Source organism: Suricata suricatta, chromosome 3, assembly GCF_006229205.1.
Source record: "Suricata suricatta isolate VVHF042 chromosome 3, meerkat_22Aug2017_6uvM2_HiC, whole genome shotgun sequence".
Classification (NCBI taxonomy): Eukaryota; Metazoa; Chordata; class Mammalia; order Carnivora; family Herpestidae; genus Suricata; species Suricata suricatta.
In genome coordinates this window covers 83,007,422-83,024,032 of record NC_043702.1, presented here as the reverse complement: position 1 = coordinate 83,024,032, position 16,611 = coordinate 83,007,422, and the positions used below count along the sequence as shown (strand labels likewise).

At 39.1% G+C, this 16,611-nt stretch overlaps 1 protein-coding gene across 2 annotated transcripts in view; it reads right to left on the bottom strand.

Annotated features, from left to right (window-relative positions):
* GTDC1 (glycosyltransferase like domain containing 1) overlaps positions 1-16,611 on the bottom strand; it is a 303,609-nt gene that overhangs the window by 8,072 nt on the left and 278,926 nt on the right. Inside the window, exons 9-11 of one of the 2 annotated variants that reach the window (XM_029934634.1) lie at positions 14,960-15,030; positions 14,166-14,257; positions 6,692-9,151 (exon numbers count right to left, since the gene is read on the bottom strand). In XM_029934634.1, the coding sequence (XP_029790494.1) occupies positions 9,068-9,151; positions 14,166-14,257; positions 14,960-15,030 (247 nt within the window). In that variant the 3' untranslated portion in view covers positions 6,692-9,067. Of the gene's footprint in view, positions 1-6,691; positions 9,152-14,165; positions 14,258-14,959; positions 15,031-16,611 lie in introns of those variants that run through there. The other variant, XM_029934635.1, reaches the window with a different exon arrangement.

Below are 16,611 nucleotides of genomic sequence, written 5' to 3'. Positions count from 1 at the left end.
CCGGGCCGGAGCCCCCGCGTCCCGCCGCTTCCGCGCTGCCCCGCGGCCCAGCCGGGCGACCTCGAGCCCCTGCCCGCGGCGCGGGGCCAGACCCGACCGGAGCGGAAGACCCGCGAGGCAGGGCGGGAAGGCGGAAAGAGGTAGTAGCAAGCCCCAGGCAAGGAATCCTTAATTACAGATTAAAGGCAAGCAAAACCGTACGCCACATTTTCCATGTGTCAGCTGACGGCCGCGACAAAAGGAAACACCGAACGCTGAGGGGGACAACGGCCCCTTCTCGTCCCCCCCCTTCGTTATCTGTGCAAATGTAAGATGCATTAGGTAGTGACTCCGGGTAGGTGGTGCCTGGGGCCGAAGCGCAGCTGCACGGCCAGTAGGAGGACAGTTTGCTGACGCGCCCAGAGGTCTGGGGAGCCTCGCGCAGAAAAGGGACTATAAATACTCCGCTCGAGCACAGTTCGCTTCTTCAAAACTCCATTACGCATACTTTTTAAGTTTTAAAATTTGGTGCTTAGAGTGTTGCAATTCATTCTCTTCAGTGAAATCCTACCGCGCGGGCGCGCGCGCGCGCGCACACAGCCACACACACACACACACACACACACACACACACACACGCACACACGCAATTTGTTTTTCAGTTTTGTGGATTCCTTTTTTTTTTTCCTGGCCTGCTATCACAGCATTAGAAATCCAGGGAAAAAGCCAAGCCGACTGAAAGCCAGGGAACATAGCAGCAAGCACCCGAGAGCACAAGTTCCCCACCCTGGCTCTGCAGCTCAGGAGGAAAAAGGACAAAGGTGTGCTCTCATGGCTTTCCTCTTAACTGGGATCGCAAAACACCCTGTCCCTGGGATTTAAGACATCGGTTCACCTCCACAGTATCCTGAATTCTCCACAGATGAAGGAGTGCTCAGCATCCAAAGCCCACTCCCAGCGCATTACAGACCTCTAGTTCTGCGCCCTCATTTTTAACTCTAGAGTTAGAGGACCTTTGAGGGTCACCCTGAACACCCTGCGAGGTAGGCTTCTGCGCTTTCTTCCTCTTGTTGCTAGGTCAGTTTCAGAGATAGAACGCTTCACCTCTTTGTTAGTTATCTATTGACCGATAGAATTGATGCACCAGGTTGAAGCCCACAAGGCCACCTTGCTCAGTCATTGGACAGCTCTTCCCCTTTGTAGATATTTTTCCATTTTTCATTTGTATTTTTCACCAATGTCATTTTCCCCACAGCATTTTATAAAAAGTGCCTTTTCATGTGGTTCCGGTTCAGTGATTTGCCCACGCCCAGAATACTGCAATTTGCACTCAAGATTAATAGTTGTGAATCAGTAATTCTTAAATATCGCCTGATCCATATTTTTAACTTAAAGGATTCCTAATGTTACTGGTCAGGCACACACTTGAACCCAGTACCTTGGTGAGCTGGTTCCAGTCCCCTGCCAGCACAGTTCTGCTCAGGGTATATGAACGTGATTAAGTTTCTACCTTAGTCTCTTCGGTTGTAGAAGACAGACACCTTCTTCCTCACCTCCCCCAGAAGGGGTAGTCGATTAGCAGTAAGTAAATTGATATACATCACCCTAGGTTCCAAGCCCATCTCCTCTTCTGGTACATATTTAGGAAAACTTTAAAAATCTTCAAGCATCTGGTCCTTTGATTTGGCTCTGCCCTGCCCACTTTTTGACTTTATCCTTCAGTAAAATAAATAAGGTGAAAGAGCATATTAGGAGTTTCTCTTTCCTTATGGCTTCCCAGTATTTGAGAGAATCATCCTGTTTTAGGCCACTTGTTGTTAGTTCATGTTTTTACCACCCACCAAAGGACAGCACAGGATTAAGTTTATATTAATAAATGATGTTCATGACGCGGCCTCTACGTGCCAGAGTTATGATTTATTTTTTTAAATGGGTGGAGAAAGGAGAGCCGCAATAAACTAGCCTCCAAGTCACTCAAAATCCTTGGCTTGACACATCTCTGTGGGTGTTTTTGTCTTTTCTTTTTGTTTTGTTTTTTTGTATGTACCTCTAATTCTCCTTTAAGTTCTGTTATAATAAACTAAATATTTCGTTGACTACCTTTGTCCATAGCTTCAAACCCTGTTTATTTTAGTTAAAAATTTAAAAGTATTATATGTTCCCCTTTCTACTTTCTGTTTATAATTGTCCCTACTTACCCCTCCACCCCATTAAGAATTTCACAATAAAACCCTGCACCAAGTAAATTAAAATCTGCAACTTCAGACACCCAAAGAAGAGGACATTAATCCACTTAGTAAAATACCCAGACCTCCCCCTCTCAATTTCAGCTCTTCCTAATGTAACATTTAGTAATTGCAGCTGGCTCCTTATACTTTCCTCCCTCCCTTTCATTCTGAATCATATTGGCCTTGTTTGACCTTCATTTCCTTTCCTACCCCCCACATTTGTCCACGTACTTTTCTTTGACCATGTTGGTCTTTCTTTTTGCTGCCTGGATGAAAAGCAATAAATAGAGCTTTCTAGGAGCGTTAATACTTTCTGTTAAAATCCCACTCTACCTCCCCATTCGCTGTTAATGCTTTGTACAATTTTTATGTATCCTTCTTGTTGTGTAGTTACTGCTCTATATTTTTCTGATTGATCATTAAGTTATGCTGGCTTTTGAGAACCGCCTCCATAATCCTGAAGCAAAGGCTTTTTACTTGGCATGCTCTTTGCCTTTGGAATGCCTTTCCTGGCAAGGACAAGCATTTCGGTTTGACTACGATTCTTAAGTTACAATTCGAGGCTAATTTGTTCAGTTAGGCTTCTGCTACGAGCAGCTTTGGTTCTCACTGTGAAGTGCTCCACGAGGTTGCTTAGTTGAAGGGTGTGTTGTAAGTACAAGATGTAATATACTTATATTGTACTTGATTATCAGTTTTCAAAAACAGCTGCATGCTTTGATATCCGTGTAAGGAAATATCAGAAGATAATATACCATTGGTATTTATTACTCTATAATTAAGGATGTGTCAGTGTTTCTCTTTAAAAAAAACCCTATTTTCAGAAATTCATATCTCAGGCATAAATTTCCCTATGAATTACAGTCTAATACCATATTAGAAGTATCTTCTTTTTAAGTTATCCCTCCCCTTCCTTTTCTTTCTGGGGAAATAAATTTCAGGATGTAATTTCTGGGTTATCTATTTGGGATGAGAGGAAGCAATCCCGATGCTGCACAATTAAAGGTGCTGCTGCCCCCAGTGCCACCTGCTCCCTCTGTCCCAGGCCCTCGGCACACCAGGTGAGATCATGGGGGCTGCCTCTGGATAAAGGGCTGGCTGCCCATCTATGGGGATGAGCAGCTTCACCATGGTATGAGGTGAAAGGCAATAGAGAAGGCTCAGCTGTCCAGAAGTTCTGCAGGTGCCAGAGAGTCTGAAATTTTAGTACCAGGAATCAATTCTTATACATTTCTCTCCCTGTGGTCACTTTGAATACAAATGCGGCCATGAGTACCATGAAATACATCTACGGAAAGATACTGGCAAGTTATAGATCTATGGTCCTTCTGCCAGGAGGAGTAGCAGGAGGAGGAACGAAGGGAGGAGGATAGAGAGAGAGGTGTGCCCATCCCCTCCGTTAAGGGATGGTGGTCTTGACCAGTTGAATTGACCATGGCCTTCTGCAAGAAGCTGTTTCTAGACCTGCCTCTACCACCATGGGACCCACGGCAACTTGGTTTCTCTTTAGGCCCTCAGTTTCCCCACAGGTTTCAAAAGCATATGCTTACCAGGAGGGCCAGGAAATAAAGCCAAGTGTAAAGACCACAGGGCGTGGTAGGCCTATGTGGCCTATGTGAAGGCTGAATGCCTCCCTACAGGCACAATAAAGACACAACATTGGCTTCACTGCATGGTCTCTCATGCCTCTTTCGAGACCAACAACGTAGGCCACAACGCAGCCCCCTGCTACCCTCTGCACCCTCTTGCCTAGGGGTCTAACAGTCATGTGCGCTGACTTTGGTGCCTCCTGAAAGACACACAGGTGACAAGGACACTGTCCCATGCACGGGAAGGCTTATAAAAAAGTCTGTTTCTACAGCATAGTCTGGCTCCTAAATATGCCTTTATATGACCCCTTGATTTTCTCACTTGTGAGGTGATCATGGAAACCTTAAATTGTCAAGTATAAAAGACTTCAAATTCTTAGACAAAGGTATACCTCAAGTGTTTCCAGAAGTCCCTTCTAGCATGCCGTCCTACGTCAGCTATCGAAAAATGCAGTAACTGTTAGGAGAGTAACATAAGCATCTTAGATTACCTCCCAAGAAGCAGCAGTTCCTTATATTCGTTTCTGAGAATAATTATGAACCTGTCTTGGGGCTGAAACTCATAACCATAGAGTTGCAAGAGAGAAGAAGGCATCACTCAGAATCAAGATAATGGGAGGATCCCTGCAGTCACTGACCCCACATTCCCTGGTAGGAAAATGGGGTGTCGGGTGAGAGAGGCTCCTGGTTCCTGGAGTCACACACACCTCATGCACAGCGAGGGGTTTCCAAGACACGAGGGAGCACTCCCTCCCGTGGGTCGCAATGAAGGACCGAGCCCACAATTCATCTTGTCTTCAAGAGGAAAGAGAACAGGTCGTGTGGCTAGGAGCTCAGACAGCTCCGTGCTCTACCCCACAGCTCTGAATTTTCCAACATGTGAAGACTGGCTCATGTAACACCATCCTTTTTTCTTCCTCTCATTACCTTTCAACAGGGAATCTCTAGAACTATGGTTTGCCATCTTGAGTTTGTAATGTTACAGGAATTAATGAGAAATGGTGACCAGCAGCTCCAGGAAAAAGAGACCCATAGACAGTCAAGTCAGCCCTTTTCAAAAAGTATGATTTGTTTTAGTATCAAGGGTAAGTCCTTGGCTCCTGGTAAGCGGAGGGACATCTTCTTATGCAAAATTGGCAGGAGGGTTTCTTCCACTCTTTGAAGGGAAATGGTTATCTGACTGGATCAATAACTTAAAGTCAAGAAGTGTTAGGGAAGGCATAGTAGCAAAAGTAACCAAAGTAGTTACAGCTCCTATCAGAAGGCACATCCAGCAGTAACATTTAAGGCGTAAAAAGTCATACAGAGTAACAATAGCCTTTGGATACAATGAGCCAGCTTCAGAAATAAGCCACTAAAACATAGAGTAAACGTTACTCCCCCAGTTACATGTCTGTGCTGTTGACCATCACTCCTCTGACTTAAAAATTATTGTACATTTGGTATAAATCCCATGGTTTATTGTTGTTGTTCTACTTTAATCACAAATGAATATAGCTTTCAGCAGCATGTAGAATTTTAGGCATGTTTTTAAACTTTTCCAGCTACATTTTGATGCGAGGATGCATCATAGAAGCATTAGTCTCCTAGGGGCATCTGAGTGGCTCAGTTGGTTAAGCATCCGTCTCTTGGTCTAGGCTCAGGTCATGGTCTCACGGTTTGTGAGTTCAAGCCCCCCGATGGGGTCTGTGATGACGGCACATAGCTTCATTAGAATTCTCCCTCTCCCTGCCCTGCCCTACTTGCTCTCTGTCTCTCTCCCACAAAATAAATAAGTAACTTAGAAAAAAAAAAGCATTAGTTGTCCTATTTCTCAATTCAAATTTTAAAATGAAACCTGCTCATGTCAGTGATTTATACTCTCTTATTGTTAAATATAAAATCTGATAATAAATACCACCTAATTTTTCACCGAAAGAGAAAGGCATATAGGGCAATACTTGCCCATGGTCAGCAAGAGAGTAAAACCCGCAGACTATGTCGACATTAAAAGACAGCATGGACTCTCATTTGAAAATTGATTCTATTACCCACAGAAAGTATCCTGAGACTTAACTGAAAATTTTATTGTGGCTCATAATATTTCTGGGTAGCAGATGCTTTCTCAAAAACAGATTTTACTTTTAAAAATATCAAATATAATTAACACCTTCAACATAAAATGAAATCTTTGCTTCCAGATGCATTTCAAGGTGTTGAAATGAATCTGTGCAGCCCTGTGTGGCTGTGAGTTTCCATCAACTTACCGATTCTGCTGCCATCTTTATGTGGTGCATCTGAAGATCTGAGAGCCGGAGCAGGGGACTTAAACCTAGCCATATCGGAAGGATGCTTATTAAACCGCAAGCTTTTTGAGAAAGGTCTTTTGACCTATTCCTGACCAACATGGTATAAATTAATAGGTTAAGAACCAGGTGCCATGCTATTTATTACAGAAATACCTAACCAAAAACACAGATGAGGTAAGTTCAGGGCAAGTATACCCTGGATGCTGTATCAAGGTCTCGATAATGAGCAGACTTTTAAAGATACTTAAAATTGAAATTGGGCAAATGATTTATTTTAAAAGAATAACAGAATTGAATGTTTAAAAAAAGGAAGCTCAAAATTTTCAACAACCATACTCAAAATAAGAAATAATGGGAGTGTTCAATCTCTTTACTCAAAATAAGGGAAACAGGAATTAAAAAGTCAACCCAGGGGTGCCTGGGTGGCTCAGTCGGTTAGGCATGCAACTCTGGCCTCAGGTCATGATCTCAGGGTTTTGTGGGTTTGAGCCCTGCTTCGGATTCTCGGTCTCCCTCTCTCTCTGTGCCCCCTGCCTCCATGCTCTATCTTTGTCTCTCTCTCTCTCTCTCTCTCAGAAATAAATATTAAAAAATAAGCCAACTCATATTCTCAATTATCCTTTAATTTCAATGAAATATGGGTTAATTTACTCAATAACACTCTATCCCACCATACCGTGGGTTTGAGAAGCACACAAAACATACACACTTCACTTTTTCAATTGTTAAGAATTACACATTTATAAAACTTTTTATTGCTTATTTGTACTAAGACCAAGTCTGACAGCATAGTTCTAAGAAGTGACAGCCTAATGTACATTTTTATTCTAGAAGGAATTCTGGGCATGGCTAAAGACAAAATCTGATTTGAGTTTATGGGAATAGGGGGGAAAACCCCTTCTATACACAGGTAACTTTCAACTATGTGTACGCTGAGATGGGAGCCCGTTATTTCCAGGACAGTAATACACAGTAAACTCAACACTGTTTCTTGGCCGTGAGATTATACTATTATTTCTAGAAGACATCCTTCTCATTGAAGCCAATTTACTGGTGTAGTCCCATCTCCTTAGATAATAAACCCTGCCCAGAAGGGTCTAAGAACATCCTAGGCATATTGACATTCTAATGTTTGCACTGAAAGGAGCACCCGTAGTAGATTCTGAGGTCCCCCATCTCAGACCAAAGGGGACTTCAGAAATAATCCCTCAGCCCTTGGTTTGATGGGTGAGGGCGTAATTTGTTCACTGACTTTCCTGCAAGTGATAGGACTTGAAGCGAGGGCAGTGATGTCCTGGCATGCCTGAAGGGTCTCACGTTGGTTTGGGAGAGGACTCTGTGCAAAGACAGAGGTTGTTTCTGCTTCTTACTCTTCCTGCTTTTAAATTCTCAGGCCTCAGGGATCCTGAATTCCTGCTTTCTTTGATCTGCAAGATCCCCTCTATCCTGAGGGCTCTTTCTGGCTCCCAGACCTTGATCTGTTTCCTGCTGACGATTTTGCTACCTGTCAGATGGCCCTACTGGACTTCGGAATCACTGCCTGCTCTATCACGGATGCCTGCGAGACCATTCAATCCTTTTAGAAGCCAGAAAGCCACACGTGGCCCCTGTCTACCCGCCTCTCCCTGCCTGTTCCGGACTCTGTCCTGTCTAAAAGTTACTTGTTTCAAAAGCTAGGAAAGTTACAATTTACCTGTCAGTAAGCAGAAGATGGTTTATCAACAGACTTTACCTTAATGACTACAAATGTTTACCTCCTGCTTTCCAGAATGCAAAGAAAATCTTGGAAATGTCATAATATCTTACAAACATTTGCAAAACAGATCCTTGTACGTCCGGAAAAGAAACAATTGTATTCGTTGTCGCTGACACAAGAAAAGTGTTCAGTGAGAAACACACAGATAGATGTACACTCTTACACATAAATGAGATATGCTAATTAAAAATTGCAGTAGGCACTTTATTAAAAATTTATTTTACAATCTAGCCGTTCAAAACATCTTTATATCAACAAATACAGCAGCTTGGCTATTGGAATCATAAGTGATTTATCTTGAAAAGATCGTATTTGTAGCTGGATGCAAATATTTTTGAGGAATATTTATATCAAAATTACTGTTTTTAGTAGAAGTATTTTGATTTCTCTATTTTTACTCCGGGGGAAAAAAAATGAAACGAGGATCTCAGTGTTCATTTTATGGGCAAGATGGCTCCACTTAGTGTATTTCCCATGTTTGTCCAAATTACAGCTGTTTATCTCGCAACTTTAAAATAAATTAAATGCAAATGTAACTCTGCGGATCATGGGAATACCTGCCAGACCCCTTATTAATACCTTCACTTAAAAGCCCCTGTGCCAGAGAGTCGTTAATTTGCTAAAACAAAAGTGCTAAAGCAGCCCTTTGCCCACAAACAATTCTGAAATGGCCGCCCAATTAGTCCGGTGGCATTCGGATGCTCTGTTCAGACCCTGTGGCCCTTTGAGGACACAAGAAGGCTCCGATGATAACCTGGCAACCTAGGTAGAAACACAGCCAAGTGCGAGCTTTTGAAGCTGCAGTTTGGCTGCCATCGTGTCGGCAAAAAGAAAGAATTCAGGCACCATGTCATCCAGTACAAAGGATAAAAACGGATTCAACCGGAAATTCAATGTGGCACCACATATGGGATACATGAGTGCGGTTATACAACAGGCCACATATTTTTTTTGAACAGTCTCCTCCATGTGATGCCGAGGACATGTGTAACCATCATAACGTCTCTAGGAATCTGTATTTAATTTGAGTTGGGGTGGTGGCAGGGATGGGAGATCTGAAGCCGCCACAGGTTTGTGGCAGATGGCTCTGTGTCAGCTATGACAAGCAGCCAGGCTCAGCTTCCTCTGCAGATTTTCTTTTCTCTCTGATCAGGTAAATATGGGCACACTCTGGAAAGTTCTACAGATTCTGCCTTAGGCTGCAAGTTTGTGACTTAGCCCCATCTGTCACAAATCTTCCCTAGGTTCTGTTGTAAGCAGAGACCTGAATTTACCACGTAGGGCTGCCCAAGAAAAAGGAGTCATTTCACCCTGCGAGGGGGAGGGAGAGAAGAGAGAGCAAGGAAGAAGCATTAACGACCGAAAGACGAAAGGATGTTCAAAATTCATACTGCAAATTTGCATAACTTACGTCAATTAGATTTCAAAAAACCACCTAGTAAATGGTTCTCCAGTTTCATCAACTCAGGAAATCCCAGTTTCTGATAGGTTTAAAGTGGAACTGTATTTTCAGCCGTAGGGGAAAGCTCCCGATTTTTCACAAATGGGTACATTCCACTGCACACATATTTCCTGGTTTATGTTAGGGATGACGGCTGTTCAAAGTTTATCATCCAACTTTTAACTTTTATAAACACAAGATACACAACACCCTTAACCCATGTTTTTGCTAATGTGAATTTTACTTTTAAGTGGTTAAGCACAAGAGAAATGCCACTACCACTACGTGAAATGTATAAAGCACTTTGAGTTTTACAAACAGGTTTATGTTCATTATTTCATTATAGCAGTACCTCGGAGGGGGTAAATGCTATTAAGGATTGAGGGAGGAAATATTCTTCTAAGTTTACAGATGAATCATAGAGAGAGGCTAAGAAGTTCACCTAGAGCCAGGCTGCAAATGAGTAGCAGAGGAGAACAAGACGCCAAAACTTCTTACTGTTCTTGATCATCCAAAGTGTATCTATTGTGCTAAAGGTTTTTGCTTTTATTTTACTTAGACAAACCAAAGGAAAACCAAGCCAAAGGAAATCAAGGAAGGAAGTGAAGAAGGAGAGAGGGAGATGACTAGGGAGGAGGGGGAGAGGGAGGGAGAGAGATTGGGAAGTTGCCTCAAACTGTGCTCTGCTCCTGCAGTTAAGAGATTTTTAGAAGTTCTAAAAATGTCACAAGCTTTTAAGTCTTCTTTTTTAAAGAAAAAAGTAATAACTTGGGAGTGTTAATAGAAGTGAGCAACATCTTATCAACATCTAGAGTACAAACTCAGATTAAAAGGGGACTATAAAGTGACCAGTCCCTTGACGGAAACTTAACAGTGGCCTGGCCTTGGTTCGGGTAGACAGAGCCTGACAGAATCAAGACAACCACAAACCGCTTTTCTGGGCACTAAATGTGAACTGTGAGCCTAATCATTGTTTGGAGGCACTTTAAGGCAGAAATCTGAAAATTCTTCTCTCCTTTATTTAGGAGCAGGTTAGAAAGGTTCCGAGAATGTTGAAGAACTTGAAGAGGAGAACAGGATAAAAATCAGCAGCTGTCATTTGAACAATCCTAAGAAACTACAGGTCACTCTCAGAAAGCACAAGAAGGACGCATCTCTTTTTTTCCACACAGAATATTGCTCAATGTGTAAATAAAAATAAATGAGAAATAGGATGGAAATGAAAGCTATCCAGGCAGTCTGGGCGGTATCAACTTTTCACAAGTGCCCTGTTTGTGCCCTGCGATCTTTTCAGTACTTATAACAATGTAATGTCCAAAATTTTTTCTCTAAAGCATTTTAAAATATAATGATGAGAAGTCTGTAGAAACATAAGGATCTGATCTCAAAAGGTTGTTGGAAATTTTCAGTAAATAAATTCACATAGTAAAAAGGAGGCAAAACTACAACTTCATGGTATTAGGCTTACTGGGGTTGGAAAAGAAAAAAACTATTGTTAGTGTTAAGAAGTCAATCCTTGGCTAATTATTTTGTGATTGCTTCTAGAATCTTGTGTTCAAGTTAGGTTTGGGAGTCATAAAAAGCTCCCCATCGTGGATGAAATGAAACCTATTTTTAATCTGTGTGACAAGTATGTGGCCAATGTGTCTGACCTACTCAGAAAAGGAAGTGTTCTGAAAGTCTGAGAAAGCTGCAGTCAGTGACTTAGATGTAAACTTCTTAAAGAAATGGTTTTGATTTTTTAAATTATTAAAATAGTTTTAGATTTTTAAAATGGTTAAGAACCATTTAATTTCTGCAGGCGTTGTATTTCTCTTAAGAAAGATCTTAAGTGTGTGTGTGTGTGTGTGTGTGTGTGTGTGTGTGTGTATAAGAGAAAGGGAGAGAGGGAGGGAGAACATACTTGCATGCATGTGAGGGATTTAAACATTTCAAATCTGAAACCATTTCAGGTGAGAAGTCACGGGCACAGTGTTCTATAGTAGAAAGTCACTTTAAGAAAAAAAAAGTATCCAATTCTGTTTCTGCTTTTCAGTTACTAGCATTCTGTTTCAAATCCTGCTTCAAGTTATAGCCCCCAAACTCTCACTCATATTGAAAGTATAATGTCTCATGTGAGAAGAAAGCCAAGTGTTAGTAGCCTTATTCTAGTCATTAAATTTCTAAGTGTGAATCCATATGAAAAATCCTATCCTAAAGTGAACCCTATGTGAAAAGCAGTTGAGATGATTTTAAAATGTAAACTTTTGACAAAAAAAGAGAGTAAGGTGTAAAAATGTAAAAGGAGCAAATTAAAGAATTCAGTGACATTCTATCCTTTTAGATCTTAGAAGCATATGTTTTATAAAAGCAAAACAGCACTGTCCAATGGAATAAGTCTAAAAAAAACCCCAACAATCTCGTTAACAGTGCACACAAAAGACTCTTCCATTGCATAAGAAAAGTAAGGAAAATACTGCCTTGGGGGGAATGGTTCTCTTGTATTTAGTGAAGGCAAATGTTACCTGAAAATGTGTATTTAATAAAGCATAGGGTGAAAAGATATCATAGCTTTTTATATCTTGGTTGTAAAGTTTTAGAAGGCATCCTTTTTCTGGTTTGTCTCTAAATCCTATTGCAATAAGCAAACTAACTCTGTGGTCCTTTCCTGTGGCTTTAAAAAAAAAATTTTTTTTTTACCAGTTTCTCCTGACAAATGCATCATAAAGCTCAATTGCCTATAATTCTTGGACTAAGTTATTAATTTTAAGACTAATATTCAGGTATAATATCAAGGCCTATGAATGAGAGCACCCCTGAAAGTGTATAATTAGTTTATAAGAAAAAAAAAGAATTACACATACAAATTCTTATAAATGCGTGTAAGGAAATATTAATTTATAAAACTTGGAGGTGGAGTTCTTTAGGATATACCTTCTAAAAACATATGTAATAAGTAATTACTGACATAACATGTAAGGCATAGGTTATCTTTTAAGCTGTATGAGGAACAATATGATATACTAACAGCATTACCACTGAGCTGACAATGTTTGAGTTTTTCCAGAAGTTGTTTGTAAAATAAAGAAGTCTAGCTATGTTATAGAGTATCATATTAAACTATTTCAACCAGAGGTCTGTTTTCCTTTGCAACCAAAGGTAACTTGTCGCTGTAACTTTTGAAATGGTTAAACATTTGTAAACAAAGACTAACCCAGATAATGAGGGCTGACCTGAAGCAAAGTTAAAAATGGATACATTTTAACGGTTGAAATAGCATTACAAAACCTTCACCATTCTCATCACAAGAAAATAAACATTTTCTTTCTTTCTTTTTTTTTTTTATCGATACGAGATGATGGATGAGAATTAAACTTATGGTGGTAATAACAATAAATGTACGTTATTTTGAGGTACGTGGTGAGGTGACACCGTGCCGTCAGTTATATCTCAATAAAACTGAAAAACAAGCACTTCACCAAAAATTCACCAGAAAAGGGAAAAAATTAGTAATTTGATGGTGAACTCACTGAAGAGATCTGTGTCATATACAGAAAATGAATCCATTTACATAAATACTTCTTATTCTATTTCTTCTGTTTTCCTAATCCACACATTTTGATAGCCTGTCACGTGGAAAACTACTTGATTAACATTTTCTCCAAACCCGACTACTACTGAACTTCCAAAATGAGGGAATCTGGATGGAAACCTTGGAAGGCTGTTTCCTTCTCCTGTACATGGTACAATCGTCTTGACTGAAGGAGTAACACTGAAGCCTGGAACTGTTCAGTCAGCATTTTAAACTATTATGAGCTACCTTCTGAACCATTGCCAAGTTAATAGACAATGAAAGATAATGAGCTTGAAATTGGGTGTTAAATTGCATTTTTGGTTCTCTCCCTTTTTCTTGAAGTTTAACTGTTTCCTGCAGAAACAAAGTCCTGTTGTGATGTATCACTATGTAAATATGTATTTTAGGCCATGAAAAGGGAAAGGGGAGAAAAAAGGCAGCAAACTGTATTTCATGTAGGAAGGTTATACATTAACATAAGAAAATTAAAATATACTGGATTATAAAACTGCTAGATTGTAAACTATACTGAATTTATGTAAAATGAAGATGCTACAGTCAAAGAATATAAAAAGGTATATTACTCATGGCCTAGAGCCACCTTCCACACTCGTAAAGCAGATTTATCCCAGTTCAATTACTTAGACTTTTAGCAGGGCCTCTTTGTGTTGTCATTTCAACAATGTAAAATTCTTGATTCAAAAAAGGGAAACAAAGATAACGAAGGAGGGACTGCATGCTGCTGCTCTGTAAACTATTTTCCTGCTGCCTTTGCCATTCAGAGAGGAGACTGGCAGTGTCCTTCTAAACAAACTGAGGATTTTTATGTCATTTTACTACACCGGATGAGGGAAACATTTGATTCTTGAAAATCATCGTCAAAGAAGTTAAAAAATGAACACCGAACTTCACAAATGTCATTCACCTGAATTTTTGAGGCCTGAAGATTTCATTATGATGTGAAGAAAGGCTTATCCTCATTAGTATAATTGTGGAATCTTTCCTTTTACTTCCTTTTAAACTAATGAGTTACATTAATCCAGGTTCATTTTTATAAGCCTCTTGGGGCTAAATGTAAAGGACAGTCATCTTAGAAAACAATAAATTAAAAAAAAGCATGTACCATGCATTAAGTGCACGTATTTCATAAGACCTAGGTTAATACAACTGGCATCCAGTTTAATTAATCCTTGTTAGTGTAACAACTAATATCCCTCCCTAGCATGTTGCCTTTAAACATTAGTATGTTAATTAAATGTTTTTTTTTTAAAGAATTTTCTTTGTACTTCAATATGGCATTTATACCACGTAAATCTCAACTCAGTATCTACCTTATAAAGATGTTTTCTTACAATATCTGGTCTCTTGCAGAAATTCTGGAGCCTTTTTGAAAGCTGTTCAGGTGTAGAATACAGATATTCAGCTGCAGGAAAAACAGATACATTTTTAATGAAACAAAAACCTCAAAGCACACACTCGATATTAGTCACTTTACTAATTAAAAATGCATATTGCTCTGTGCTGCCTCGTGTTTTACATTATTTAAGCATGATTTTATAAGGTTACCTCAGCTCGCAAGGATGTTTAATGCTAAATAAGACTGTGTACTTGTGCTGTTTAGACATCTCCTTTGGGTGATTAAAATACATTACTCTAATGTAACACAATGCATATGTGATATATTTAGTGATGAGAATTTTTTTCAAAGAACTAGTACTATAGCCGTATGTACCCTTACAACAGTTGCATATTATTAACTAGTCAATTGTTTAAATAATTTGGTGTGACTTCCAGTCCTCGATTTTTCTCTGTGTATATCATTAAAAAAAATCTGTAAGCAATCGCAGCCACACTGACCTGCTTATAAAAATCCATCATTATGGGATGTGTATGCTAACAATGAAGAATGCTATTTGAAAACTTGCTTTTTTGTTATCTTAAAAGAACAGATGGTAAATATAAGCTTACTCTAATGTATTAAAACACATAAAAATTTCCTTAACACTAACATGTTGACTTGCCAAATAAACAATTGCTCCTGCCTAAGTTTATTTTCAAACTTTCTAATTTAGCATGAATCATGTATTAAATCTCAGCAAAGATGAAAGTACATTAAAGAAGCTACCTGGAAATATTTCAGGATAAACCAAATCTTTGGGACAAAGTGGGTAACAGCCACAATACACAGCTTCCAACCTAAAGAAATTTTAGAGAGAGGATTAAAAAAATATTAAAAGGACATTACTGCGATTGCCAAAGCGTGGTTTTGTTTGCCTGAGTTAACAGGATGAGCCCTCAGTTAACTGGGACGAGAAACATGGTCGGCAGCACAAGCCTTAAAGCCAAAGTTGCTCTTTTAAAAGATTTTATTGATCATATATGAATTTCATAGAACAGAACCAAGAGCATATGTTTTGTTCACTGAATTAATCAAAGCGCAGCTCTGCATTTTTTTTTTTGTTTTTAAAATACTGTTTAACACATTTTATAATCAGCAGATAAACACATGTAACAACATGGTAAAGTATGGACAGCTTTTCTTAATAATGTTGCAAAGTCCCAGAATGTTCATTTTTCAAAAATGTTTAAATAAAATAGCAAATACTTAACTTTAACATTGTAATTGTAGAAATGATCGAGGCACTTCTAAAAGCATCAGAAAAAAATTTACAATCTGTTGTTATGGGGCGTTTTTATATTTTAAGCTCATGCTTCAAAATAATTTGCTGTTTTGCAGAATGCAAAACAATTGCCCCTTTTACTGAAAAATCCTCACAAAGATTACCTTAATGAAAATTTCGTTTTCTTTGCCAAAACTTCAGCTCATTTTCCATCTTATCAGAAAAGAATACTTTATTATTAAACAAATAAGCAAGAAAGTTTCACTTTGTGAGAGGATTTCCCCAAGGAACACCTATAGGAATTTATTTTTTTTTCATGTCATAGTAGTAAGGGTTAAGCAGAGGGAAGGTGGTGCATGTCCAAGGTTGTTAGCCCTGTATAATGGCTATTGATCTGACATATAATAAACCTTAAAGATACCACTGTAATTTCTATTGGCTAGAAATTACACAGTGAAATTCAAAAGCACTCTTTAAAATATGTTTATTTTATGAGAGACTTTGAATTGCATCCAAAATGTTGACCAAAGGCGGAATTTTATTTTGAACTGCAGATTTTTTTCAACCCAAGAATAATTTGAAGTTATGTCAATGTTTACCTTGTTTGTTTACAGTGACAAAGCACATGCAATTTAAGCTGTTTTTAAGTGGGTGACGTTTTCCCTATTTTATTATGTTGACTGAAATTAGTTTAAATGAAAAGTATTTACTTTGAGCTGCAAAGTTTGGAAAAATACCGAGTTCAAAGTTTTGCTTGAGAACTGACAGGAGTTACAAGATAACGTAGTGAAAAGGCACAGGATCTAGTTACAAATTATTAATATCAAAATCCAACCTAATATCTAATAGATTTTTTTCTCTACAGACACAGGGTATACGCAGAAAATCTCATGCCAAATACAGCTATAAACTACACTGAGACCGCATTATCAAGGAAGTCTCTAAAGTTCCAGCACATAAAGCAGTGATACTCTTTATGAACCAAAAGAAAATACGCACTTTATCTGAAGACACTCAGTTTTAAAATGCTGTGCCAATCGAAAAGTAAATACATATGAACATTCTCTTATAATTACATAAAATCAAAAGAGTGAAGTCACAGCCATTTCAGAAAGTGCACATGTTATCTGCTTTTTAATAATGGATTTGAATTAGA